General features: G+C 54.2%; 7 protein-coding genes and 1 pseudogene across 8 annotated transcripts, besides 1 other annotated feature; 5 read left to right on the top strand and 3 right to left on the bottom strand.

Annotated features, from left to right (window-relative positions):
• Positions 1–400: 400 nt before the first annotated feature.
• On the bottom strand, positions 401–1,862 carry NCS57_00054700 (AcidPPc domain-containing protein; the record flags this gene model as incomplete). The annotated part of the gene is made up of 2 exons (XM_053050632.1): positions 401–1,604; positions 1,663–1,862. 2 exons carry the CDS (start codon positions 1,860–1,862, stop codon positions 401–403), a joined length of 1,404 nt encoding a protein of 467 aa, XP_052919147.1.
• A 3,092-nt stretch (positions 1,863–4,954) lies between these two features.
• NCS57_00054600 lies at positions 4,955–6,468 on the bottom strand (annotated as a pseudogene). Its single transcript has 4 exons — positions 6,305–6,468; positions 5,237–6,195; positions 5,113–5,186; positions 4,955–5,056 (listed from the first exon to the last, which is right to left on the bottom strand).
• Positions 4,955–6,468: a sequence feature.
• Positions 6,469–7,617: 1,149 nt separating this feature from the next.
• On the top strand, positions 7,618–9,231 carry NCS57_00054500 (G2/mitotic-specific cyclin-B; the record flags this gene model as incomplete). Its single annotated transcript, XM_053050631.1, has 4 exons — positions 7,618–7,626; positions 7,693–8,889; positions 8,949–9,087; positions 9,143–9,231. 4 exons carry the CDS (start codon positions 7,618–7,620, stop codon positions 9,229–9,231), a joined length of 1,434 nt encoding a protein of 477 aa, XP_052919146.1.
• Positions 9,232–10,340: 1,109 nt separating this feature from the next.
• Positions 10,341–11,662, top strand: NCS57_00054400 (uncharacterized protein; the record flags this gene model as incomplete). The annotated part of the gene is made up of 6 exons (XM_053050630.1): positions 10,341–10,462; positions 10,533–10,606; positions 10,671–10,909; positions 10,962–11,328; positions 11,385–11,429; positions 11,499–11,662. The coding sequence occupies 6 exons, from the start codon at positions 10,341–10,343 to the stop codon at positions 11,660–11,662; spliced, it is 1,011 nt and encodes a 336-aa protein (XP_052919145.1).
• A 2,310-nt stretch (positions 11,663–13,972) lies between these two features.
• On the top strand, positions 13,973–16,838 carry NCS57_00054300 (Zn(2)-C6 fungal-type domain-containing protein; the record flags this gene model as incomplete). The annotated part of the gene is made up of 6 exons (XM_053050629.1): positions 13,973–14,270; positions 14,332–14,734; positions 14,793–15,062; positions 15,113–15,776; positions 15,824–16,066; positions 16,116–16,838. 6 exons carry the CDS (start codon positions 13,973–13,975, stop codon positions 16,836–16,838), a joined length of 2,601 nt encoding a protein of 866 aa, XP_052919144.1.
• An 854-nt stretch (positions 16,839–17,692) lies between these two features.
• NCS57_00054200 (GST N-terminal domain-containing protein) lies at positions 17,693–19,623 on the top strand (the record flags this gene model as incomplete). The annotated part of the gene is made up of 7 exons (XM_053050628.1): positions 17,693–18,099; positions 18,161–18,629; positions 18,685–18,779; positions 18,830–19,013; positions 19,063–19,143; positions 19,195–19,320; positions 19,381–19,623. 7 exons carry the CDS (start codon positions 17,693–17,695, stop codon positions 19,621–19,623), a joined length of 1,605 nt encoding a protein of 534 aa, XP_052919143.1.
• Positions 19,624–19,877: 254 nt separating this feature from the next.
• On the bottom strand, positions 19,878–22,261 carry NCS57_00054100 (MFS domain-containing protein; the record flags this gene model as incomplete). Its single annotated transcript, XM_053050627.1, has 5 exons — positions 19,878–20,302; positions 20,358–21,497; positions 21,565–21,854; positions 21,953–22,041; positions 22,175–22,261. The coding sequence occupies 5 exons, from the start codon at positions 22,259–22,261 to the stop codon at positions 19,878–19,880; spliced, it is 2,031 nt and encodes a 676-aa protein (XP_052919142.1).
• A 3,389-nt stretch (positions 22,262–25,650) lies between these two features.
• Positions 25,651–27,030, top strand: NCS57_00054000 (uncharacterized protein; the record flags this gene model as incomplete). Its single annotated transcript, XM_053050626.1, has 4 exons — positions 25,651–25,847; positions 25,911–26,035; positions 26,094–26,738; positions 26,825–27,030. 4 exons carry the CDS (start codon positions 25,651–25,653, stop codon positions 27,028–27,030), a joined length of 1,173 nt encoding a protein of 390 aa, XP_052919141.1.
• Between the last annotated feature and the right edge of the window lie 147 nt (positions 27,031–27,177).

The raw sequence follows: 27,177 nt of genomic DNA, 5'->3' as shown, positions 1-27,177 counted from the left end.
GAGACCATTTCAACTCAACTCTTTCGGGGGATAGGGGTATGAGCATACTCGTTGTTCAGGGGCTACAACACAACACAATGGACATCAACACAAGCCTCGAATTGATTAATCGGTCATTTCATTGTTCGTTTCATGCCTGTCGTACCAAAAAAGCAAAAGATTCTAAACTACCCAAAGCTTATCGCTTTCCGTACCACACACCCAATACACTCATACACACACAAGAGTTTGTTTGCCCTGAATCTAATAAAGATTTCCACTTTTTGCCCCTTTATCCTGGGGGGGAAAGTCAACCGTACGTAGATATACCCTGGAATGAATCACACATGCGCACGACGCTCATGGTATAAACCTCCATACAATAAAGGAAAAAATTCGCATGTTCTAGACATGTACCCCTTTACACGCGGTTGTCGAGAGGCTCAGGGAACCTGTTCTCTGGCCGGCCTCTGTCATCCATTTGCTGGAGCTCAACGTCCTGGAAGTTCTGGCTGGGTCGAGGCTCGTCTGCCGATTCATCGCGAGGGCGCACATTGCGCTGTGCGAGAGCAGACGTCATGGGATATGAAGTATCAGCCGAGACACCCTGAGTCGGCCGTCGGGACGGCATAGCCAGCTCCTCGTCAGTTCCAGCATAGCCCAGACGACCAACGCCAGCCCAGAAGGCGCGCTCATCGCTACGGGGACCCCAGGCCCAACCTGCACCGGCTCGGATGGGGAGATGGTAGTAGCGGAAAGCAAAGATGGAGGCGATTAGTCCCATAAGATAACCGAAGAGGATGTCGAAGCCGTGGTGACGGCGATCATGCCAACGCGAACCAGCGATGAAGATGGAAACGGCAAAGGGCAAAAGTCCCAAGACGAGGAGGTAGACCGGGGGAGCAGCGGCTTGGCGGCGCAGGGATTGGACCTTGGCGTTGTGCTGACCGGCATTGTCAGCAAAGGGGGAGCCCTTGGTAGGTGAGGTGGAGGCAGATCCGTCGTCGAAACCGCGGCCGCGAGTCGGCTCGAAGGGGTCGATTTCGGGGCGAACAAGGCGCGAGGGGAAGGCGGCGTGTGAAGCAGCCCCAGTAGCTCCAGCGGCAGAAGCAGCTGAGGGCATGACGAAGGGAACGGTGACGGAGAACTTGCTGGCGAGGAAGAGCGAGGCGTAGATGAGACCGCCCGCGGCGGTGGAGGCGTGGCCGCTGGGATATGAGCGGAAGCCGTCGTTGAGCTTGTACTCGTCCTTCTGCTGGCAAATACCGGCATCTACGAGCTGGCCGGTCATGCTGCCCCAGCTGAAGCCACCGACAATGTGCTTCTTTAGGTTGTCCCAGTCTGGCTCGCAGCGGGCAAGCATATCAGGCCGGGGCTTTCCAAAGAGGTTCTTCATGGTGCTGGTGAAGAACCATGACAGAGTGAGAGAGAGGACGAGACCCAGCAGACCAACATGAAGCTCCCAGAGCTTGCGCTGCCAAATGAGGGCGGCTGGTGTGCCCTTGGGGACGGTCGGACCGGGGACGAAGATCAAGGAGACGACGGCGACGATGACGATGGGGACGCCGATGGCGAGGGTGAAGAGGAGGTAGGCGGGGACGAGTTCATGTTCCTCGAATGGGTAGCTGTTGCACCATGTTAGCTTTGGATATGAAATGTCGACAGTGTAGGTCGAGGACTCACGAGATACTAGGGTCAACAAGAGAAAAGGGCCGCTTGGCTGGTGATAGACGGTCGAAGACACCACCGATTCCAGCAAAGACCAAGCAGACGATCCAGTCGAAGAGATATGAAAAGATGAGCCTTAACGGGAGGCGACGGCCTCTGAAGCTCTGCGAGATGTTCCCTATACCCGTGTCTGCCATCTTGACGTACGAGTGCATGGTTGAGAAGAAGAAGGAGATCGGATCGGAGGAGGGGGGGCGTGTTAAGGTTATTTGAAAGCTTGGACTTTCTCGTTGTTGCTTCTTTCGCTTCACACCGTCTTGGCCTCGTCACACACACTCCCCGTTTCTATCGGCCCTCAGGGCAATTAAGGTCTCCAACGGTGCGTCTGGTCTGGACTGGTCCGGGGGGTGTGCGATAGTAGGGTGTTTGAGAGCTGGCTGCCAGGGGTAGAGATGGTATCGGGGACGGGGACGGGAAACGGAGTACGGGGCTCTCGGCGGCCGATCTACCAAACTCAGTGTGTCGCGCGCGTGCTGTCGCCTCGCGGGTCGGGGATCCGTCTCTCTTTTCAGGTCTTCGTTTTCGCGGTCGCTGTAGCGGGAGCCAGTCGGTGGAGGGATTGGAAACTTGGGGAAGTTAAAGATGGGGCTGCAATTGGGCTGTTACGTGGACTTGGGACCGGGGGGTCTGTCAGACAGAGAAAAGGTACATGGCTCAGGCTCGGACTAAGGATGCCAAGAAAAAGGGAGGTAGGATCTTATGCTTGGCTTTTTTGTACGAGATACTGCATTTTTGCCTTGTGTAAACTCATGTTTCCTCTTATTGGATATTATCCTCTTTTTCTTTATTTAAACACCCCCTTTCTCCTCGACTTGTCCCTCTTTTGTTTGAACATGCGCGCGCTTGTGTCGTCAAAAGGTCTCGCATGAGGTCAGGCCCTCCCAAGTACCGCTCCTGCCGGGGGAGGCTATGACGCTGTGGTGTGGAGCACCAACCAAGCGCTGTGAGTGGCGTAACTCAGCCTTTATTGGGGAACTGATCGCGTGGTGCAGCCCCTGCCGGGCTAAGTCAGGTAGCCCGGTGCAACTCTCCGAGTGCTGTCAGTGCTATTTTTTACTGAGGCAGAGCCCGTTTTGGCACCTGAACGACGCCTCAGCACGCGCCAGCAATCACTAGCACTAGTCCAGCTCACCTCATCTATTATGGAGTTTTGCGATGGCAGGAGAAATCGCGATGCTCGTCGGCCTCACTCTCGACCAACATTGAGACCATCGAGGAATGGATTGGCAATGCCAGCGATGATATTTTACCGCACGTGTCCTAGCCCATCACACTCCCCCGCCCGAGGTGCACTGCAGGCGCCTGTAGCTCACCCCCGTCACCGGCGCCCCATTATCCCAGGAAGAGCAACAATCTGCCACAGAACCATGGAAAACTACTCAATGCTGACTGACGTTACTCGTCTCTGCCGTGCCGATCCGTCATCTCCGTCTCTCACTCTAATGCCAAGCTGCCCAAGATCTGCGCTCATCTCTCAGTTCCCAGGGCTTCCGAGGCCGAGATGCTTCATCCAGTGATGTGCCGGAAATGACTAATAACCTTAATTTTTCTGCCCGCCTAGGCTACGTCAGCGACACCCAATTCAGACATCCGCCCATCTTGCGCCAGCGGCTATCCTCTACGAGGCGGCAAATCATAAACATCTATGGATAGTAACCTCGCGACTACTCAGCTTCAGAAGGCTCTGCCTTGTCTACGCCACGATATCCTCTGTCAGCCTTTTTCGCTCCCATCAGCCGACTATCTGTGTCTCTCTTCAGGTTGTCAGGGGTTGTTAATGGGCTGTGGAGAGGTAAGCGTTACGTGGCCTGGCGAGGCTGTGCAAACCATCCATCTCAAAGGGCTTTTCGGCGCATGCTCGCCCCTACCCCGTCGGCGTCTTCTGTCATTCGCTACCTCGTGTGCCGATTTTTAATTGCCAATACGGATACAGCCAGGCCCGCTATGCTGATGGTTTTTTTATGTGTGGAGCGATGCTGATACTTAACGAGGGCCTCGACGGCAAAGGCGGCATCTGCTCGAACCATCAGGTTGTCCTTAGCCAACTATTCGTCCTTTCGTAAGGATAAAACGGCACATGTGCAACTTTTTGGTACTATCTGATGCATTGGTGCATGATGGTTTGGGGTTCAGAAACCCTCGAATGTTGTTTCAGTCCAACAAGCCCACACCCCTGACTAGCACAAGCTCCTTGTCCTGATTGCTCACCGACGGTGGTCCTTGACTGCTGAAACGCTGTAACCACGGTGAAAAGGTCTTTGTCGTGTCAGGGGTCGGCATGAATTCGGTTTTGCTGTTCGAATATCTGCTGACAATATCGCAAATACGACTTTTGGACTCGGTTGATCTGCCATCTTCAGCCCAATTAGGTTGGCTTTAATGGATATCTTTCGAGGCACAGCCAAGGTTGTTATCATATCTTTTGCTAGCCTCTCCTCCTCATCACTTATTTCCTATTCTTCGTTCATCCAATCTTTAACCTCGATGTTCACACTAGACATCACACAGCCTGGCCTTGTGGACTGCTCAGCCTGTGTACATACTGTGACACTTCGAGGCCCCTCTCTCGGAGGCTTTGCGAGGAGCTCAGCCTCGAATCAAGTCGGTTCTAAATTTGTGTTTCAGTCGCAATACTCCTCTTGATGAATGCTAGTGTGCAACAGGGCGGGGAGGACCCATCCTGCCTTGAGACCACGAATGTCCTCGTTTGAGGTGAACACTGACATCAGCCAAATCATGTGCCCCAAACATGATTTTCGTTTTAGTTTTAATAGACTCAACATGCGTACATCTTCAAATCTCAGCAGCTCTTGCCTTTGCGATAGGAAGAGTAACAGGTGTCCTTCGGGAGACTATTACCCTCTCACGAGGGCCCAAGAACCTCGCTCAATTAGGGACACCTCATTTGAATCACAGAGCAGTACTCGCCTCGGAAACACCATCCTCACCCAGTGTGATAGCATCCCCAGGACAGCCTAACTCACCCCAGGTATATGGCCACAAGCCATGTCGAGACTTGCGCGCCTCTGAGCTAGTATCTCATTGCCGTACCGTCCGCAGCATCAAATGGAGAGGTCTGGCATGCTCATTCATCAAACGCACATTGCGCCTTCGTCTATAATGTCACATATGGTACAATGCAGCGTCATAATATACAAAGCACCGGCGCTCATCTCATCCACAACTCTGCGTGTGCTCTGCTCTCTCTTGCTCGCCTCGCCGCTCTGCGCCTCTCTGGTGCTTATACTCAGTTGGCCTTGTCGCGTCGCTTGCCGTGGTTTCGAGGTCGAGGTACCACAACCCACTTGTTGATGTTGTGCTTGCGTCTGGTCTTGTAACCACTCTTGGTCTATAGGGCCGTGTCAGTAACGCATGAAACGTCTCGCTGTTAGATGGTGATCTTACCGGTACACCCCAAGGGCTGACGGGATGACGGTTACCCTTGGACTTACCTCGACCACCTCCGTGAGGATGATCAACTGCACACATGTTAGCCCCTGTGCCACAATCGGTGGTGCATGTTCCTTACCTTTGTTCATGGCAACACCACGAACCGTGGGGCGGATGTTCAGCCATCGGCTTCGTCCAGCCTTACCCAGCTGTCGGTAGTGGTGGTGGATGTTGCTGGCAACACCAATGGTCGCACAGGCATCCTTGCTGACCCGGCGCACTTCGCCACTCTGGAGCCGGACCTCAACGTACTTGCCAGTCATGACCCTGGTTCCATCATCCTTTGTCTCTTCGTTCTTGTTGACAACGACGGCTGATGTTCCAGCACTGCGGCAGAAAACAGCACCCCGCTTGGCGGCTGAGCCAACAGCGAAGACGGTAGTACCAACTGGAATCATGTGCATGGGGAGACAGTTGCCGCGGAAGGCTGTCTTGGCTGCGAGAATACCAGGATCGATGATACCGCCCATGCTATCGAGGAGGTCCTGAGGGATACCGGCGCGGTAGCTGTGGACAATGTCTCCAGATCTGAGACCTTCGGCGGCGAGGATATAAGTGTGGCGCTTAGTGGCCTGCTCAGTCACAAGAGCAATGTGCGCACTTCGTCCAGGGTCATACTCGATGCGCTCCACCAAGTGAGGTCCTGGCCGGTTCCGGATGAAGTCGACCGTTCTTATTCTCCTCTTAGCACCGCCACCACGATGTCGTACGGTGATTCTTCCAGACACATTTCGTCCACCCTTAGACTGGCCCTTCTTGGGGAAAGTCAATGGCAGAAAGGGACGTCCCTTCCAGAGATGGTCGTTGATTGGCCGCTTCAAATGTCGCACACCAGGTGTTCGGGGTTTGTAGGTCCGTAGAATAGCAGACTGGCCGGTAGGTCGCTCCGCAGCATCGGTAGTGGCGGCCGCGGTGGTCTCGTTTGAGCGCTTGATAGTCGCATAAGATCGGGGTAGGGACCGATTGAGGGCCAGGCGCAGAGCGCTCTGCCTCGCAGCGGCGAGGGAAAGGCCGGATTGAAGCATCTTCAGTCTCGGTCTAACAGATTATTAGAAAATCCTAACAATATGACCCCATTGGCGCCGGGTTGAGTGGTTTGTGAGGGGTGGCTTTGAGTTTTGCTCGGCGGAGAAAGGGAACTAGCTACCTTGAATTCGGTGATGGAGCTCGTTCAAAGAGCAGCCCGGAGGCATTGGCTAACGAAAAGACTCTCCCGAACGGCCAATGTCCCTCAGAGCAATATCGAGACGAGATTGGGGCACACGGGCAGACGTCAGGCTCACCAGGTGCGGTTGTCTGTCGTCCAACCGGCAAGGTCCAGACATGGAAATTTCTTCGGATCACCAACAACTTTGATCCGAGGGCTGTCGTCTGTCTCCGGCCGACGTGCACCGCCACTACTCGCTAGACGTGTCTGTGGCGCCGACCTCGCGACTAGCCACCATGGCCTGTGCGCACCGCGAGGAGGCTCCTGCCAATGACAGAAGAGTTGCCCGGCGGTTACCACAGAGACATGTCGCTAGCCCCAGCAGGCACGTCCGTTTTCTGGTGCTCCGCGCCGCGCCCGGGGCAGTCGCGCTATTCTTTCTTGCTCAACCAGCCTCCAGCCCGCCTAATAAAATCAAGACCGCTTCCTGTCCGTCGCTTGTGGTTTGTATCCGTCCATATCCATCCGTCTCTACAACTCTTTTCGTTTCGCATCACCCTGGCCTGTTGTTCCTTCTTCTTTCTCCCAGTCTGCCACGCAGTTAACATTCACGGCCTCCGCCCATCAATCAAACCAGTCCTCATCGCCCTTTCCCATCTGCATATTGGGCACCAGCAAGCAAATTCCTCGCGCGTCTATCGACCTACGTCTCGTCTCGTCCTCGAAAAGCCTTGACCTATCCCTTTGCATCCAGTGCAAGGTGTGGGTCCTTGGCCTTGGAGCAACCAGCAACCAGCAACGCAACGCGACTAGCAGGTACGTACCTACCCACGCATCGCGCCTGCCCGCGCGAAGGTGGCCCACTTCCCTGGCTGCTCCGCTCCCGTCCGCTCCAAAACAACATCATCCTTCACATCCAACCTTCCTTTGTCTTTTTCAACATAAACATCTCCCCTCGCCCGTTTGTTTTTGCACCCTCCTTGCATCATCTTTGCTTGACCATACAAGCCTTGCGTCGCGGCTCGACTCACACATCTCACAGCCTGCATCAGCCCTACACCCATATCTGCCATCACACCGGGCACACCATTCCTTTCACGGTGCTGCATCGGCCATTCATAGAGGAAGGTCAGTGGCCGAATTCCTCTTCTGACTCGACTGTCTCAGTAACTGGACGCCTGTTTCCATATTTACTGTCGACAATTCAGCCATCTTTTTCTTCACGTTCTCTTGTCGACGCGTCAAACTGACAGCTTTTCACAGCACTCACTTCTGCTATTATTTCATCAGTCAACAACAGCTAGACCTTCAAGATGCCTCCGGTATGTGGTGGAACGCGACCAGAAGGGTCTGTTCTGTCTTCAATGGTTCTAACCCAACTTCCTCAGCAGAGTCGTGTTGCTCGTACGCGCCTCGCCGGCACCGAGAACGACGAGAACAGTGGTACGACGCGTCTTACACGGGCGCAGGCCGCCGCTCTCAAAGTCGATGAGCTAGCCAATGCCTCCAAGGGCACTCTCCAAACGAAAAAGTCCACAATTAACGGTGCTGGCACCACCAACACACGGAAACGCGCCGCATTAGGCGATGTCAGCAATGTTGGAAAGGCAGATGGTGTTGCTGGAAAGAAGGCCAAGGCGGGGTTGGTCTCCAAGGCTGCTCAGCCTACCGGTATTGAGAAGAAGACCTCGCGATCCACTCGAACTGCTCTCAACCCCAAGCCTACCAACGGCAAGACGGAGCGATCTGGTCATGGTACTATCAAGGCTGCTGCGAAGCCCAAGGCCCCCGCCTCCCACGCCACAAAGCCCAAGGCTCCCGTCGACGAGAACAAGCAGCCTTCAGTTCCCGAGCGTGAGAGATCAGAGACTCCCCAAGAGCCTGAGGTCGTTAAGGCCGAGCCTGTTGCTCAGGCTGAGCCCGAAGTCAAGGATGGGCCTGTGTACCCTCCTGGCGTCAAGGACTTGGACAGTGAGGATCTTGAGGACCCTCTGATGGTTGCCGAATATGCCAACGAAATTTTCGAGTACTTGAGAGACCTCGAGGTCAAGTCCATCCCCAACCCTGACTACATGGACCACCAGGACGACCTCGAATGGAAGACGCGTGGTATCTTGGTCGACTGGCTCGTCGAAGTCCACACCCGCTTCCACCTTCTTCCCGAAACTCTCTTCCTGGCTGTCAACATCATCGACCGCTTCCTGTCTGCCAAGGTTGTCCAGCTTGACCGCCTTCAGCTTGTTGGTATCACGGCCATGTTCATTGCCTCCAAGTACGAGGAGGTTCTTTCCCCCCATGTCGAGAACTTTAAGCGCATCGCGGACGATGGTTTTAGCGAGGCTGAGATTCTGAGCGCCGAGCGATTTGTTCTGAGCACTCTCAACTATGACCTCAGCTACCCCAACCCTATGAACTTCCTGCGACGAGTCTCGAAGGCGGACAACTATGACATCCAATCTCGCACCATCGGCAAGTACCTCATGGAGATCAGCCTTCTGGACCACCGATTCATGCGTTACCGACCAAGCCATGTTGCCGCCGGTGCTATGTACCTGGCGCGACTGCTCCTTGACCGTGGTGAATGGGTACGTAAACAAACATTGACCCACCCTGATGCATGCAGTTGAGATTAACTCCTTTCCAGGACGAGACCCTTTCATACTACGCTGGCTACACGGAGGACGAGATTGAGCCTGTCGTCAACCTCATGGTTGACTACCTTGCTCGTCCCGTCGTCCACGAAGCATTCTTTAAAAAGTATGCTAGCAAGAAGTTCTTGAAGTGTATGTCTCCTTCACATATCCCTCCCCCATGAAACTTACTGACATGCCCTTACAGCGTCCATCCTCTCTCGCCAATGGGCCAAGAAGAACGCTGTTCTCTTCGGCATCGACGACATTGAGCTGACCCTTGATCAAATATCATGAACATCCTCCACGCTTGGCAACCTCGATCGCCCCCTCCCCCTCGGGCAACCTGGAAGTTAGGATACACGCCTCTGTCTGGATTATGTCTCATGGGCGGCTTATGACGTTAATACACACCCAACGCCCGCTTGGTCACGGGCCATCACGATACCTCGACACCTCCCAATGGGGCGATGAGGGGCGCTGAAGAGCTCCTACTGCCTCTAGATTCACATTCTCGCTGTCTGCTACATGGACAGCATTGCATTTTTCGATTGTCTGGTTATTGAACACTGCTGTTGTAAGGAATTCGGCTTCATACATGGCGCACGGAGTCACGGGCGAAGGAAGTTCAGGGCATGATTTGGCAGGTTGGAGTTGGGCTACGCCTTCTTATGGCACCTGCCCTGGAGTAATGGAAGCTATCTGTCCGCGACTGGACCGTTGACGAGCTGAGCTGAGCTGCGCTACGCTTTGCGCCTGGTGGTTGGAGGAAGATTGTCTTGTCAATGGCTCAACTGTGGGACGTCTCTGGATGGCTCTCGTTGCATCTTGGCTGTTTGTTGTCTTGGGAAGTACCCGTGAATGAAAATTGTACATATACCATGACCGAAAGACGGAAGAGCCGACACAGTCGGAATGAAGTTTACATTTGAGCGATACCTTGCTCGATTACGAAGAATGTTTTGACTCGTGCTGGCTGCTTCAGGCAAAGTGAGGATGTTGTTGGGTCTAGACTTGAGGTTCATGAAGTGGTTGCCGTTGGATACACCAAAATGCGCACGTGCGTCATGTAAACATCACACGCCAAGACTTCCCAATGCCGTGCAAGCCCCACCTAATGATGGCCAGTTTCGGGTACTGGCCTGTGCGACGGGCACCACCCACAAGCGGAATGACTGCCAGCCAGTAGCTCTGGGCCAACTCCAACCACAGTTCTACGGCATCCTGCATACAACAGAGCTTCTAAGACATCATACCCGAACGTGTCTGCGGGGCCGATGAATTAATTCCGTCCGGATAGACGTTGCTCCCGTATATTTGACAACAATCCAGTGCAATCTACAGGCCAAACGTGAGGCCCAGCTTAGCTCAGAAAGCCAGGGCAGTGGTTGACCCGGTCCTCCAAGATGGCGCCTGTCCTCCGGGCCAGACAGAGTCTGTCCAAGGACAAGTTTTCCAGTTACTTTGGTAACCTCCGGAGTCAGCCATACAACGACCCGAACAGCTCGCGAGGCGCGAGTGCAAACAGGTGCGTTGCCAGATGGATGACTTTGCGCTAGGCTCCCTTTCCTTTGTGTATCTACTGACGTTGATGGTAGTCTACGGTGTATCGCGTGGAATCCGCTCGGAACACTGGTGGCCACAGGGTCGTCAGAGAGGGTCCTAAGAGTGTGTGAGTTGGCCAAATCGATGTTTTTGCTCAGACCCAGGGTCAAGATCAAGACTAAATGATGCAGGGAACCCTGAGAAGCCTCACGTCAAGTTCTCAACAGAGCTCAAAGGCCACTCGGCCTCTATCGAAAAGGTTGCTTTCAACCCGACCAAGGATGCAGAGTTGTGCAGCGTGAGCAGCGACGGCGTGGTCAAGTTCTGGGATGTCCGGACAAAGGCGTGCTTCAACGAAGTAAAGGGTCTTGGAGATGCATTCACGCTCGTCTGGGCTCCTGACGGACAGACGCTTCTAGTTGGAAACAAGGTCCGCGCAAGACACCTTAGCAAGCTACAGCGGATACTAACAATGCTATCAGGCCGACACCATCTATGTCTTGTCGCCTACTCAAGCTACCCCCATCAGCTCCCACCAGCAACATGTGCAAACTAACCAGATCGCCTTCTGCTGGAGCGGCGAGAAGATATTCGCGACGACAGCAGAGGGACGTATCCGAGTCCTCTCGTATCCAGGTTTCGAACCTATTCTCCATACCAACCATGGAGATGAGTCTGAGGAATTCCAACTCAATGGGCACACGTCGTCATGTTTGACGGCTGAGTTGCAGCCGACAGGACGGTATCTTGCCACCGGTGGCTCGGATTCGATCATTGCGCTGTGGGATACAACGGATTGGATCTGTCAGAGGACTATCACGAGGATGGTTGGGCCGGTTCGAAGCCTCAGTAGGTCTATCCTGTTAACGCCAAACGTCGCATCTATCTAACTAGTCGACTCTTAGGTTTCACGTTTGATGGTAGCTTCGTGGTGGGAGGAAGTGACGAAGGTAAGGAGCATTTACCATCTAACAGCGCGGAGGACGAGGACTCATGCTAACGTTGTACGATCGACACAGGTTCTGGCCTCGAGATCTCTCACGTTGAAACTGGGGAGCACGTCCACACTTTCAAGACGGCAGGGGCTTGCCCTGTGGTGGCTTGGGCACCGACGCGATATTGCCTTGCTTACAGCGATCTGGGGATTCTCCGGATTGTGGGGGTTGACGTTGACAGAAAATAAGGAGCCTGTGCTCTCGCTTCTCGAGGCTGATTCAAATTCATCTGAGTAAGATTCCTAGGGGCCACGAACTTGTCGATCTCGGGAGTGTCACGGCTGGAGCAACCATGACGACGTCGTGCGAAGCCGACGGTGTATGTCTTTTTGAGGTGAATACTCGAAACAGAGCTGAGCTGGATCTCGTCCATGACTGGTCAATACAGGCACTTTTCTGGTGTCAGACGGGGTAAAGGGACACCGAGCGACGACATTGGAGGGTGAGCAGTATGTGCATCGCCACCTTGAAAGCGAGATAAACGAGAAATCAGCCGCTCTCCTCTGGTTGATGTCTGAATTATTCAAAATGGTCATGATGAGCTTACTCTCATATATTTCCTACCTTGTACGCGTGAGACAGCTTAGAGTGAATGCCAGAGAGTTATTGGCCGTGACGTTGATATTGGGTGCTCTGGAATGTGCCTATATTTAGATGATGGCGCCGCCCCAAACAATTGGCATTCTGCCTCTCGACGGGAAATTAACAAGGCGGAATTCATGCTCGACCCATATCTCCAGTCGTGTTGGGTCATCATGAAGCTGCTGTAGGGTGTTCTTCCATCTGTCAAGGTGGCCTCTTTGAGGGGGACAAGGCCATGTTACTGGAATAGGCAAGATGGGCTTTACTCGACTTGGAAGAGGCAGTGCAAGAATGGTTATTGGTAGATGGGCACTCTCACTCCAGCAACGAGTTTGCAGGGTTGGTAGAGATCCATGAGGGGGGAGGATTGTGATCATGTCCGAGCTGAAGGTGAACACACGAGGACGTTGACCGCATTTCTCTTCATTCCAAGTTTTTTATTCTATAGTAGAGAAAAATAAACAAGAGAGGGGAAAACATGCAAGGCCTTATGATTTGAGCAATGTTTGTTGTGGCCTCGAACCTGCGGCCGTGTAAAAATTAATAAACAATAATCAACAAGGAGCACATATCATGACGACAACAAATGGGCTACCTAGTCGAACAACAAAATGAGTATCAATGAGGGGTTTTCGTTTAACGGGCGGAATTAATTATAGGTGGTATAAAGGACGCGTCAACAAGGCTGAGTGCCTGATGCGAGCTGTAGTAGTCGAGATGCCGGGCTTCCGGCAGGTCGGGGTCTACCAAGGACCCGTTAAGCATAACCTAGACACGATGTCTGTTATGTCGCGTTTCAGTGCGAGGAAGCAGAACAGTATGACGATTATTACTTGATTGAAACGGTAAGAACTCGTCGCTGTGTTCTGTCTCAGACAAGCTCGGCAGTGACCTTCTTGTACCGGGTCCCCGTCACGACGCCAGGTCTCGAGCAGCCATTGGCGTCATTTGGCTAGGTCAAAGGTTAATTGAAGCTGCGAGTCGGCCGCCCGGTTGCATCCCTGGGCGCCGCTAGCTAGCTGGGAGCTTCGGAAGCAAGCGACGCGTGTGGCTATGCTGGGGAGATGTAGGGTATGTATGGCATCGTACTCGGGATGATTGATTGATAACTTGGATGTACGCGCGGGTAGAAAATATGAAAATTCGGATGCCGTATTGTTGAGTACTAAGAACCGTGCACTTGACTTATTCGAGGCATTGTTGAGGGGGAGATGGTGCCGCTGTAGACGGTGTATTTTTCATCTGCACTGGCCATGGGTGATTAATAATTGCTTCATCCCACTCCATACAACCTGCTCATCCCCTCAGAGCACGGGAGAGTAGCCCGTCAAAAGGACCCCTAGACCCCTGCAGGTGCTGCGATAGCCTTCCGGTAGGGCTGCTCGAGCCCAAATCCCGTCGACAGAAGCAGTACCAGGCCAGGCAGCCAGCGCATCGCGGCACCGCACCCTCTGAAAAGAGACCCCCCTCCATGAATCCCCACTGAGAAATCATACTCTACTCCGCTAGCTACAGTTGGGGTTAACCGGCTTTTAGTTATCAGCTCCACATGCGACTTCAGTCTCAAGTTTGGTCGCATTGTTTCGTCTGTTCCCCCCCCATTCCTTTTAAACATTCATACTCCGTGATCCGCATCGCCGGTCTTTCTCGGCTTCCCCCATTTCAACCTGTCCCCTCTCCGTCCGGCCGGGCCTGAACCACATCCGACTCTTTTCTCGCCGTCTTCGCTTTTCCCGACCTCCTCCGGAAGGAGCGGGACCCTCGTCGTGCACGCCCTGCGACTCCCGTCCCCGTCTCCCGTCGAGTCCTCCTCCTGGCCACCCGCCCCCACGGGCCTTGCAAGGCTTCTCCTTCATAGCCCCTCCACCATCCGCCGCCCCTCGAGTCCCATCTGTTGAAGGAAGCCTACCATCGTCATGACGGATTCGCCCGACAACGGCACCGGCACTGGCGCCGGCCAGAAGCGTCCCCGGAGCCCCAACACTGACCAAGACGACACCGCGCCTCCCCGAGAGCCCGTCCCCGACAACTCGAGCGTCCCCAAGCCAAAGCGATTGGCATGCATGATATGCCGGAAGCGCAAGCTCAAGTGCGACGGCGTCCGTCCCAGCTGCAGCACCTGTTCCCGCCTGGGACACGCCTGCGCCTACGATGAGCAGAGGAGAAAGAGCGGTCCCAAGCGCGGCTATGTCAAGGCCCTCGAGGAGCGACTGAGTGAGCCCTTCTCCCGTCCTGATGCCGACCTGTTCACCCGCTGACCTGCCGCGATCTGTAGAGCAAGTCGAGACGCTGCTAAAGACCCAAGAGCCGCCCACAAATGTGCCAAAGACACTGAACGTCCCCATGCCCGCGCCGCCTCAGACGACGTCGCCCGCTAACCTCAACATTACGAATGCGACCATGGGCTTGACGGGTGATCGCGATATGGATCGATGGAACTTCAATGGAGAGTCGCCACAAACAGGCGCCATCGAGGATTTCAACTTTAATGCCAGCATGAACATGGGCGGCATGAATAATGTCGGCGGTACCTTTACCTGGGAGATGATCGGTCTGGGCCTCGAGGAGCCTCTGCCACCCCAGGAGACGATTGACGAGCTTCACCAGATCTACTTTGAAAAGGTTCATCCGTCCATCCCCATGATCCACAAGTACCGATACCTCGCCGCCATGAACCTGTACGTTGGCCGTTGCCCCTCCTCAACACGTTGAGGCTTACTGACCTTGCATGTGCAGCGCGCCGAACCAGCGCCCACCCGTTTGTCTGCGGTATGCCATGTGGACCCTGGCATGCACCATCACAGACAAGTATGCAGATCTGAAAGATCTGTTTTACCGGAGAGCACGCAAGTATGTCGAGGCGGATTACGTCAAGGGCTACGGAGAACACATGATCTCCATCGCTCATTGCCAGACGCATATCCTTCTGTCATCTTATGAGATGAAGATGATGTACTTTCCCCGAGCCTGGGTGAATACGGGCTCTGCTATTCGTCTCGCTCAGATGTAGGTCCCGACTGCTTTTGATATTGTTGATTTGTGCTAAGAAATGATAGGACTGGTCTTCATAGACTAGACGGCACTGGCCTCGACGTTAAGCAATGTCTTGCACCCCCGAAAGATTGGACCGAGAGAGAAGAGCGCCGTCGAACATTCTGGATGGCATTCTGCCAAGATCGATATGCCAGTATCGGCACCGGCTGGCCCATGACAATCGATGAGCGCGACATCATGACCAACCTCCCCTCTTCAGAAGAGGCTTTCAATATGAGCAGGCCCGAGCAGACACAGTCGTTGAGCGAATGCACCAGTCCGATGGGAGCGGGTAAACTGTCTCCTTATGGAGGCATCGTGCTCATGGCCTGCTTGTTCGGACGAAACTTGGTACATCTGCATCGTCCTGATGTTGACGACCTCGATCACGACCTAAACGGCCCATTCTGGAAGCGTCATCGCCAGATGGACAACATCCTTCTCAACACATCCCTCTGTCTACCCCCTCAACTCAAACTCCCTTCGGGCTTGTCGAACCCCAATATTGTCTTTACAAACATGAGCATCCACACTTCGACCATCTGCCTGCACCAAGCCGCCATCTTCAAGGCGGAGAAGAACAAGCTTCCTGCGTCGGTTAGCGCAGAGAGCAAGGTTCGATGTATTACAGCGGCAAACGAAATTGCCAGCATCATGCGAATGATTTCTCACATGGACCTCTCAACAGTGAGTTTGGACGACCATGGGCTTTGTTCTGGAGACTAATGAGTTAGGTGAACCCCTTTATCTCCTTCTGCCTCTACGTGTCGGCACGAGTGTTTGTGCAGTACCTCAAGAGCCGACCTGACGATAGCCAAACGGCCGACTCGCTCCGATTCCTCCTTTCAGCCATGAATGCGCTGAAACGACGGAACCCCCTGACCGAATCGTTCCTCGTCCAGCTCGATGTCGATTTGGAGGCCCTTGCTTTGAGGATCCCCAAGCTCAAGACTGCATTCCCACGCAACAGCGATAGCGTAGGTTGAAATCGAGTGTGATGGAGGACGACTTGCTAACTTTCAGTAGCCCTCTGCGAAGAATCCGGGATCCCCCAGTGTGCCGAGGTGCGACAACCCCGAAGGTGTTCAGGGCATTCTCGCGTACCGCAATGAATGCCACTTCATGAAGATGGCCGGCGACGATGGAAATCCAGCAGCAGCCCCCGACATCGTGGAACCCAACGTTGGTGGAGATGGACAGAACATGGGGGCAGCTGGCGATGGGAGCTTCAGTGGCCAGACATGGATTTCATCTGATCAACAGTTGCCCATTCTCACGCCAAGCTCCGGAGCAACCTTTGACAAGAACGGGACTGGAAGCGGACCGATGTCAGGCTTTGGGGATCTTGGGGGAGACGGCCAGGACGCATCAGGATCGCCAGACGGAGTACAATCGAACCGACCGACACCGAACTCGAGCACAGGATCTGACCAACGAGGCCACTTGGCTCCCGGACAGATGAACGGATCGAACCCCAACTCTTTCAACACGAGCCCGATATCACCGAACCAGACAATGATGAACACTGGCGTACTTGACGGAAACACACAAGGATTCTTTGCAGACCCGTCTGGCTTCACGATACCGGCTGGTCTAGATCAGAATGGAGCGTTTACGATGCCAGACGGATGGGATATTCAAGGACAGACCGGGGTACCGCAAGTGGGCGAGGGCGTTTTGAGGGCTTTGATGAACATGGGACCAATGGATGCCATGGATTTGGGGTCATGGGAAACAAGAAACAACTGAAAGGGGCTGAGTGACTCTTATAAGGGACTCAACGACAGGGCTTTATGGAGCCCGGTAATGAAAATAAAGAGAAGGGAAGAGATGGAACCCGACAAGGGGCACAACAGGGCAGGCGTTTTTTTACTGGGGAGGCGAATATGTTGACCATCTTTGTACGATATGGGTTGGGACTCTCAATGAATGGATGGGTAGGTGGGCGGGATGAGTGCATTAAGCAACTGGAGAAATACCCGGGCTCTAACGACAATGAGACATCACTACTTGTACTTGGGGAATCGACGATGATGTGCTGGAGTGAGGTAAGGATAGCTGTTGACGCCGTCCGTCGAGTGAAGCCATCGTCACGCCCATCCTCACAATGCGACTGGGCTGGTCCCGAAGCATCAACTCGAGCCACGCCCGGTTAGCTCAATCGGTAGAGCGTGAGACTCTTATAATTCAAATCGAGTACGCGATCTCAAGGTTGCGGGTTCGACCCCCGCATCGGGCTGTTCCTATGATTCGATTGCGAGCAAAATTGCGAGGCTTTCTTTTTTGCCTCTTTTTCATCCTTTTTTGATATTTTTATGTGTCAGTTGGTAAAAGTGGGTCTGCCTTGGTGTTGACGCCAATTCATGGCCCGTGCATCGGGTTGCCGCCTTGTCGCACCTGCCCATTTGTGACATGCGGCTGAAAAAAAAAAAATGTCACCCAACGACCAAAACAAAGCCCCTCTTTCTTACGCCAACTTTTGAGAGAGACATCAAGTGTTAAAGCAGCAACGTAAAAATAAAAATAAAAAAAAACGAACGAACAAACTCCGAAACATCCCTGTCCTTTTTTGTCCCCGTCACACCTGAAAAGAACGGCCCCACATGGCCGCGCCTTCAGCTCCGGGCCCCGGCTCCGGGCCGTTCGCGCCCGCCGTTGCCCAGTATCACCGGGTCGCCCTCGGTATCGGGCTGGACGGGTATGTTGCGCCGGATCTTGATGAGGCGTATCGACTGCACGCTGCACAGAGCGGTGCTGCAGTCACGGCCCCGGCTCCTCATCATGCGCCGGGTCAGTTTGGTATACTCGCGCCGACGGCGGTGCCTGTGCCTGTCGTGGAGACGCAGCAAATACAGGGTGTATTCGGTGCACAACCGCCGCCTCCGCCGCAGCCGGTTGAGAGGTCAAATGGGCAGTTGAGTAGCAAGATTGTGGTTGATCCTCCGGACTTGGAGGCTTGGCGGGACAAGCTGTTTAACGTTGACGAAATGATTGTCCTCACTCATGAACAGTAGCTCTCTCACTGTCCTGGGATGCTTTTCATATAAGAGCACGCTGCTGATGCTTTGCAGGTTTGAGACGTATTTCCCCCATGTGGACAATGTCTACTCGCACCGCTCGACGCAGCGCTATAAGCGAAAACCCTTTGTATCGCACTATTGGGACTGTCGCATGAAGGGCAGGCCCCCGGGCACGCCCAAGTCGGATGACCCCAACAAGAAGAAGCGCAAGCGCAACGCCCGCGAGCGCGATCTATGTGACGTAAAGATAAAAATCACCGAGTATCTGCCGGGTGCGCAGCTGCAGCTTGAACCTTCGGACCAGGGGCAGTCTGGGCCTGCGATACTCGGCGGGTTCGCAGGCGTTGCTGGTCAACAGCGCTTCTGGACGGTTCAAAGGGTTAATGGTAATGGCGGTAATGGAAAGGGGGATGGAGTTGCTGGTCCACATAAACACACGTTGGAGAAGAGTGACGAGATTAAGAAGAATAGCGTACAGCGGTACTTGGCTAAGCAAGAGAGGGAGACGAAAAAGGCCCAGGTGAGGCATGAATACTTGAAAGACTGATCGAGAACGATGACTGACTATATTTAAGAAGCCTCCAAGTAGAAAAACCACAGGTGCCGCACTGCTAACAGCTAGGAAACACGCCAAAGAGAACACTCTGAAGCTATACGGGGCATGCTTCTGGTAACTCACCGCCCCCTGCAACTCCTTGACTGTACTGACACCCCCCTCAGTCCTTTCTCTCAGCGCGTCTGGATAGCCCTAGAGGTAAAGGGCATGGCCTACCAGTACTGCGAGACGGACCCCTTTCGACGTCCGGCTCCGGCACACCTCCTCGAGGCGAACCCTCATGGTTGTGTGCCTGCGATAAGGCTGGGCGAATGGACCTGCGCAGAGAGCGGTGTGATCCTAGAATATGTATTTCGTCAGCTCTTTAGAAGGGATACTATGCCTAACACTCTGGTAGCTCGAGGATTTAGGCCAGGGCATGCCTCTTCTTCCCACAGACCCGCAGTCCAAGGCTACTTGCCGCCTATGGATAGACCATGTAAGCATGTCTCCCATGTCTAACGAGCAATAGAACCTGACCAAGGCTTAGATAAATAACCGCATAATACCGCCCTTGTTCACTCTCCTTCAAACACAGGAAATAGCCCTACAACACGACGCCTCTGCACGACTCCAAACCAGCATCGATGGCCTCGTCCAGGCTGCCGACGAGCAGGTACGTTCTCTAGTCTATTCTATACAAGACAAGGCACGAGAAGCTGACACAGACTCCTAGGGCCCCTTCTTCCTCGGCCCGAACCTTAGTCTCGTCGATATCCATCTTGCCCCCTTTGCTCTCCGTCTCCCCCGTATCCTCACTTCCCTGCGTGGCTGGTCGCCTCCTCCGCCTGGGTCACGCTGGGCAAGGTGGTTGGATGCCATCGAAGCTGACGAGAGTATAAGGGCAACGACGAGTGATCATGAATTGTATGCCGACACTGTTGATTTACTGATCCGGCGGAATGGACTTGGCGGGTAAAGGGGAAATAAGAGGTTGAATGGCATTGGAATATGAACCTCAACGTGAGGGAGGATTATAAGCAAGAATCTCATTTATAGCGATGAGTAGAATATTAATCGAGACTCCATAATGCCCAAAATATCAAATCGTCATGTTTATAGGGTATCCTTTACTTGTGTATAGATTACAAAAAAAGGCCCGTCGGGGGCTCATAATACAAACAGTGATCTATCCGCCCATCCTATATCGTCAATCCAAAACAACATATGCAATTATGTAGCCCCATCGGGTATAGAAGGGTCGCTCCTTTGTGAGCCCCTTTTCCTCCTCTTGATCTCATCCCACTTCTCCTCAATAGTAACCAGCTCGCCAGTGAGCCGCGCCTTGACCCTGCCCTCGCCCAACTCCTCGAGCGTCTTTGACTCGAGGTACTTCTTGCCGTCGTACTCGACCCAGCGTTGCGAGTTGGGTAGATATGCCCACGAAAAGATGGCTCCGACCGCCGCCACTGACCCGAATAGCAGGAAGATGAGGCCTTGCCGAGTGTCGGCGTCGTATGACTGGTTGATGCCGTATACCACGAGCACTGCTACGAGACTGCCGAGCTTGCCCGCTGCCGCAGAGATACCGTGGCACATGCATCGATAACAGGTTGGAAAGATCTCGGCGGGAATCATGAACGTCAGTGTGTTGGCGCCTAGAAACACCCCTTGTTAGCGCGAATCAGACCAGGTTTCAGGTGCCCAACTTACCAAAGTTGAACATAAAGTGGCAGATGGCCACAAACACCACTGTAGCAGGCGCACCATCCTTCTGATGGACACCATAATAGACACAGCCGGTAACCACAAAGAAACCGGCCAGGACGAGAAACGAGGCCGTGAGCCACTGTCGCCGGGGGATCCGGCTCGAAAACAAGACAAAGCAAGCACTTCCAGCGATAGATGCAAGCGACACGGTCAGCAAATATTGCTTAGTCTGCTCGATCAGCACGTCGTAGATGGTGTTGCAGGGGTGTGTCGCGTCGGTCGACCAAACCGGAAGTCCGTCGATGGCCCATTGTGGCACTGTAGAGTTGCCCCCTTGGAGGGACGAGTTCCAACACTCGAGTCTGTCGTCGATCGGCGTCGGTTTCGTAGTCGCCCACATTGTCGACAGCGTCCCTCTGTTATCAAGGCTCATTCCATAAAATGATACATCCAAGAAAAACCATGTTGCCGCTGTTCCGAGGAGGTAGGCCCAGTTGCCATCTCGGATAAAGTAGTTGTGCATGTCCTCCTTGGAAAACTGGATGGGCATGGCCTGCTGCGAGGTGCTCGTGAGATGCATGTTATTAGGCGGCGCGTTTGTTCGGTAAGAAGGTGCCGTGTGATTTCCGTTGGGCGGGTTCATCTGGTATGTCGTCGATGGCGGAGGGTGGTTGAGCTGGGCCATCGGGAACGAGCCGTTCATCGGGGGGCGCCCGTTAATACCGCCGCCGGGAAAGGCCTCGGTTCCACCTCCTTGAGGTGCTCCGTAAATCCTCTGTGTGTTCATTAGAGCAATTGCTGGTTTGTTCCGGACCTCGAGACTGTAGATGCCGCAGTCGAATAGGAAGAAACGGAAGATGATGGCCAACAACGCAGGCACCGCGCCGGAACCGATGACAATGCGCCAGATTCCGTCCAAGGCCTCCTTGCACTCCTCTTCGTGCAGTCTATCGAGACCACAGCGCATTCCTTGAAGGTCATGACTCCTTTGGAAGCCGAGAAGTACAAAGAGACCAACCAACTGGGCCAGGGCCTGGCCGATCGGCTGCATCATGAAAACCGAAGACAACATGGTAGCTCGAGACTGAGTGCTGGACCATTCCGATGTAATTACTGCGCTGAGGGGATATTCGGCTCCGATTCCTGTCATGATTGTTAGCATCTCGTCCTTGGTGATGTCGTCGAGCCTTGGTTGACTTGGGTGACGCACCAATCCCCATGACAAAGCGCCACCAGATAAAGAGACCCAAGAAAGAGAGATCATTGTAGCCGTGACTGCTAGTGGCTACACCGATCGTAGAAACAATTACAAGAACTAGTTCGATGCCGTAGAGGCGGGTTCGACCATACCGGTCCGCGAGGTAGCCGAAGAGTAGTTGGCCGATGACGGAGCCAAGGAGAGTAAAGAAGTTGATGAGAAGTCCGGACCACTCTGGGCCATTGGGCCAGTAGACAAATGCGATGGAAGCGAGAATGACGTTTGTGGAAAAGAGGTTATATCTGCAAGAGCGTTAGGGGTGGCTGTTAAATCCAAAGTTGGTGATGAAAGTGTCTAGAAGCATGTAGACGTCGGTAATGGATGCAGTGGGAGAGCTTACGAATCTGTTAAAAAGCCCGATGCGCAAACGCCCCAAATGCGAAAGTTCCATGCGTTCAAGTCGAGCTCGTAACGCAGTTGTTGACGATCCTATTTCCAGGAAGTGCTCATTAGCCGGGAGGTCTGGGTTTTCATGACAGGGGATCCATAGGCGATGGTCGCCGAGAGCGGACTTGAGGGCAAAGATGGGCATTCAATGCGACAAAGCATTGGCTGAACTTACTTGGGCATCTTGTGAAGGCAATGCAGAGCTGTCGGAACCTAGGAAGCCGCGGTTCTGGCGCATAGAATATCTGGAGAAGAGAGGCATGGCTTGCGACGGGATAGCGACGCGTCGCAGCAGCTCCAAGGAGGACGAATGAATGGCCTGAGCTGCGCCGCGAATTCAAATGAGGCAGACTCAGCTGGAGCTGGCAGCCAGGAGGCCGAAAAATCCGACAGAAGTTGGCGGACAAGAAATGCCCAGAACAAGTGACAGAACGACAGAGATTCTCATGGCCGTGCCTCGTTCAGCAGTGATGGAATGGAAGAGATATGTTACTGCCAGGTTGAAGCAGGCTGCGCAGCATGGTGTGGGAGGGCATCGCAGGACTGTGCGGCAGTTGCGTGAGGACTGTGCGCCAAGCAAACGCCGCAATGGATGGCGCCGTACGAAAAAAGCAGCTGGTTCCTTTAGCTGACCCTTGGCTCGACTTGGCTGCGCTTGGCTGAGTCCCTCGATACCCTTGCTCGAACTTGGCCGGAGCTTGGCGGTTGCGGGTAGGAAATGACAGGTGAAGTAAACCGAACAGGGCGTCCAGGGCGTCGTCCCCGGGGGAGCGGCTTGGGGTGGTTGACCTTTGAAAAAAAGGTCAAATCGAGTCGGGTCGAGTCAAGTCGAACAGAGCAGATTAGAATCCGGCCAGGGCGGAACGACCGCTGCAGTGTTGGGTTGGTTCCCCGTCCTCGTCCCCGTCCTCGTCCCCTTGTCGGCTGGGTCCTCGTCGTCCGTGTCGGCAGGAAATTGTGAGACTTGCCTGTGACTTGAGCTCTCAAGAAACCGGGGAGGGACTCGTTGCCCGAGTCTGGAGCGATTGTGGCTTGCAGTCCTTGCAGGGAATCGACCGTTCAGCCCGTTGAGAAAATTCCCTAGACAGACAGCGGGATGGGGGCTAATAATGCGTGTTGCGAGCTCCGGGGGGAGAGGCGTGCTAATGAGACAGTGCCAATATCTCGGCGAGGGCACGTGGTGTTGAAGCTTGGTTGTCATGAACGGAGACGTGGGGGGAGAGGTTACATAAGCGCACGAGGCGTCTAGGCCCAAGACATGGCACTTCACAACTGGGGATGTGCAATTCTGCAATCTGGGGAAGCTGTGCCACCCACTCCGTTTTTAAGACTGGTTAATAAATGTCATGATTTCCTACTGAAGAAGTAAAGACTTTGCATTTGCAGAGCAAGACGCGCAATTTTTAGAATCTTGTGTAGCAACTTTTTGGTGAACCACCTGTGTAAGTCAGTGCTAGCTGACTATGCGCCAACACTACCTATCTCCTAGTCAGACTCCTTTGCCCAGAGTTTCTGAAATTAACGGGAGCAACTATCGAAACTCTTGGGTCTCTACCGTATTGGGCTAGGCACTCCCAAGACCGAACGATGGAATCCCAGATCGACGTGATCCGTCGAGATCCAAGTGGATGGATGGATGACAACCTTGAGTCTGAGTCTTGTGCTTGGGTATCAAAGGTGTCGGGGTGTTCAAGGTACTTGGCCCAACCCCGGGTCGCCTTCCCTGTTCCTTCGCTCTTTCCTTGGGGTGCTCGGTACCTACTCAGTATAGGCGTCTTCCATTTATTTGCTTTTCTTTACTTAGTCGTCCACAACCATCCATCATCGAAAGGTGCTACCCTCCTCTTCCTCCTCCTCCATGATTCCATCCCCAACTTTCACTCGATTCACACCAGGGACAAGACTCTCCGCACCAATTGCATTACTCGGATAGAGGATGGTGCTGGACCCGACCATTCCTGAACCAGGGGGTGTTCGAGACTCCAATGGAAATTACTTACAGCGCAGCACTGTCGGCTGTACGTACCACATACATAGAAACGTGGGAGACACAACAGTTGGATCCATCCACGGCTCCGAACACGCGCTTTCATCTTTACTCTTTTTGTCGCGCCCCAGCGGAACACGTCGTCGCCATGTCAAGTGACTTTGGGACTAAATATCGACTCTCCCCTGTCTACAACACGCGATGTGATGCGAGTGCTGGCGAAAACGGTGAGCCGTCTGTCCAGACAGTCGGGAATTGTCAGCGGAACAGCGACCCGACAGCCTAGTGCGCTCCAAAGCGAGGTCCCCAAGTCCCTTGAACGAAGCAAAAGCAAGCAAGAAGGGTAAGAGGAAGAAAAAAAAAACGAGGCCCCGCGAACAAGAGCCCCACGGGACCAGGATCACTTAGTGTGAGCAAGCCAAGATTCTTCCAACCAAAGGCCACCGGAGACCAAGATGGCTCCAGAAAGACGGGCCCCAAAACGGCTCCAAGACGGATGCACCCCTTGCACCCAGCCCATCAGGATGCCGCATCGACCCCCGTGCGCGATGCTCCCGTCGTCAGTGGACCACCAATCGACGACAAGCTTCTGTCCATGTGGCGCTGGCCCTTGGCTCTCCGTTGCTGAACTATGATTCTCCCCGTCTCCGGACGACGACCTCTGTCGATGCGCTTCTCTCTGTTGGCAAACAACTGGCCCTCCTGCGGCTTTGCGACGGGCAGCGTGCGGCGTGCCTGTCTGTGTGTGGCTAGCCTTGTGGTCTTGGCTGCCGACGACGTGGGACCTGGCTCTCGGGACAGAGCGAGACGGAAGAGCCCCTCGTCGACCGTGGAAACCGACCGCGTCTGTCTGCCTCCCAACGATTTGCGATGGATGATGCTGGCCCGCAGCTGGTCTAGGAACAAACGAAAGACTTCTTCTAGGATCTGACCTTGGACTCTCTGCGCTGGAACTGCTGCAGTACTCTACTCTGGATTCCGGCTATTGCATCTCTGGTTTGGGCTGGCTGCTCCGACTGCGCCCACGCCTACAGTACCCATCTCTACGTCAGGTGTCGTTCTGCGCCGTGCAGCTCCCAACTCTGCCTCGTCTGTAAAGTTGGAGACCATCAGCACGTTGCGCCGTCCCAAGTCTGCGATCTGCCTGCCTGTGTGTCTGCGCATACGTGACTGAGACTCCGTCCAAGTCCATCTGTCTGCCACCGGCCGTATCGGAGGGGTAGGTTAATGCACCAGCAGCATCCGAGCTACCCATGCCGTCAAGTGCCTGAGTCCGCCCTTACTTGTCTGAGTGTATGCGGTGCCTCTACGTATATCGACTTGTTGAGAGTCCGTCACTTGCGCCAGCCTGGGCATCCACGAGCCCAGCCTCAGCAGCAGCAGCCAAGAGCACGCCTAATCGCTCTTCCTTCTTATTCACACAAGCTTCCACCACACGCACACATTTACACACACACACTCAACTCTTTCCCGTCACCGAGAGCTCGAGAGCCAAGAAGTAGTACGGCATCAATCTGGACAAGACGTTCTTGGGGCTGGTAACTGGGATCTTCGAGACGGCGCCGGCAGAGACCACTCGCACCTTCTTTGCCGTTGTGACCGTGTCATGACATGTCCCCACAGCTCGGTCAGTCTGATCGCCCTCGACTGCCACCAGCGACAGCATGTCGTCCTCGGGCTCATCCTTCACATCTTCGTCGCTCGGCCGCCCACCAACATACGGACGAACCTACGTCAGTCCCGTTGACTCGACGTGGACCCCGACCTCCGGCATATCGACCATTTCCGCTCCGACCACCGAGGGGTCGATTACTGAAACCTCGGCGCTTGATCTGGGGCCTCCGGGCTTCCAGGCAACGATGTACGCTCCCACGAAGCCCGACGATGCCTCTGCCGCTGCATGACGCTGACTTCGGCCTTGCAGAATACTCTTTCAAGATACACCGGACGAGCGTGTCGTCTACCTAGGGCCATGGGAGGTGGTGGGATCTGAGCAACGTCGTGTGCTCTGGCAGGGAAGCTACCAGAACGAGCTTCTCGAGCATTTCCGTGCGTCTCGTCGTCGGCGCTGTGCCAATTCATTGTCAGCTAACTCGTCGCATCGCAGTGCCTTCGGACACACCTTCAGACATCCATCCTCATACCCTCCACTCGCGCCATCGCCCGTACTATGACCCCGCGGACATGGAGCGATACATTACGTTTCAGGAACCCCATCGAGTTCGATACACGACGGATGAGGGCGTGTGCATCCACGACCAATTCATCAAGATCAGATACGAATTCACGACAATCGAGAGCTCGATCCAATTTCAGGGCGACTTGCGCCGGAAGGACCTTGTTGACTTTTATGACGTCGACGTTGTCTGGACCAATGTGCATGGTCGCACAGATAGCTTCGGGAAAGTGAAGGGCATCGGAGCTATCCAGAGGCTCAAGCTGTGGAGAGATCGCTATACGACATTCCACTCCCTCAGCGTGTGGGCGAACAAGACGGATGGGCAATACCGTGAATACGATATCCACTGTTTCGACGGTGAGATTCGAGGACGGGATGACAGGGCAAAGCAGCTTCGACTAAATGCCTCTGGTCGGCGTCACAACACGGGTGATGATCACCATTCGCATCGGCGCTTCTCCCTGGCGCATCGCATGCGACCTCGAACCAGAACGAGCGATTCATCGGAGCCAAGATCGATGCAGCCGACGCTGGACATACGATACCTGGCCATTCAGTTTACCGAGCGTCAAGGTGATTAATCGTATCTCGAGGGGGCATTGGTTGCGATCCTCGAGGTTCCAAACCGGTTTCGAAGCATCAGCTAACGGTCAGCCCAGCATATCGACGATTCCTCGAGACGTGGCTCTATTGCCACAGTTCGGACCGCGAATTCAATGGGATCCCATTTCCGCCGAACCACTTTGAGTTGCCCTCACCGCAGATTTTGCCGGGACATTCTCCCGATTTACCGCTATCTGGTTGGCAGAACCACACTCTAGACTCGGTGCCCGAACCCTCGGATGCGGCCGAAGCTACGCCTTGAGGCTTGGTACGGGCAGTATCAAAGTGTCAAGTGCCAGATGCAGCAGCGGTAGCCAACCAGTTGCACCACTAGGCCGAACCACATGCCTACGGCGCAGCATGCGGGTGGGGTGACAACCGTTTGCAGGGTCCCAAAAAGCGATAGATC

The sequence above is a fragment of the Fusarium keratoplasticum genome, chromosome 1 (assembly GCF_025433545.1).
Source record: "Fusarium keratoplasticum isolate Fu6.1 chromosome 1, whole genome shotgun sequence".
Taxonomy (NCBI): Eukaryota; Fungi; Ascomycota; class Sordariomycetes; order Hypocreales; family Nectriaceae; genus Fusarium; species Fusarium keratoplasticum.
Note: the sequence above shows the minus strand (reverse complement) of the source record. Positions and strands in the feature narration are given on the sequence as shown.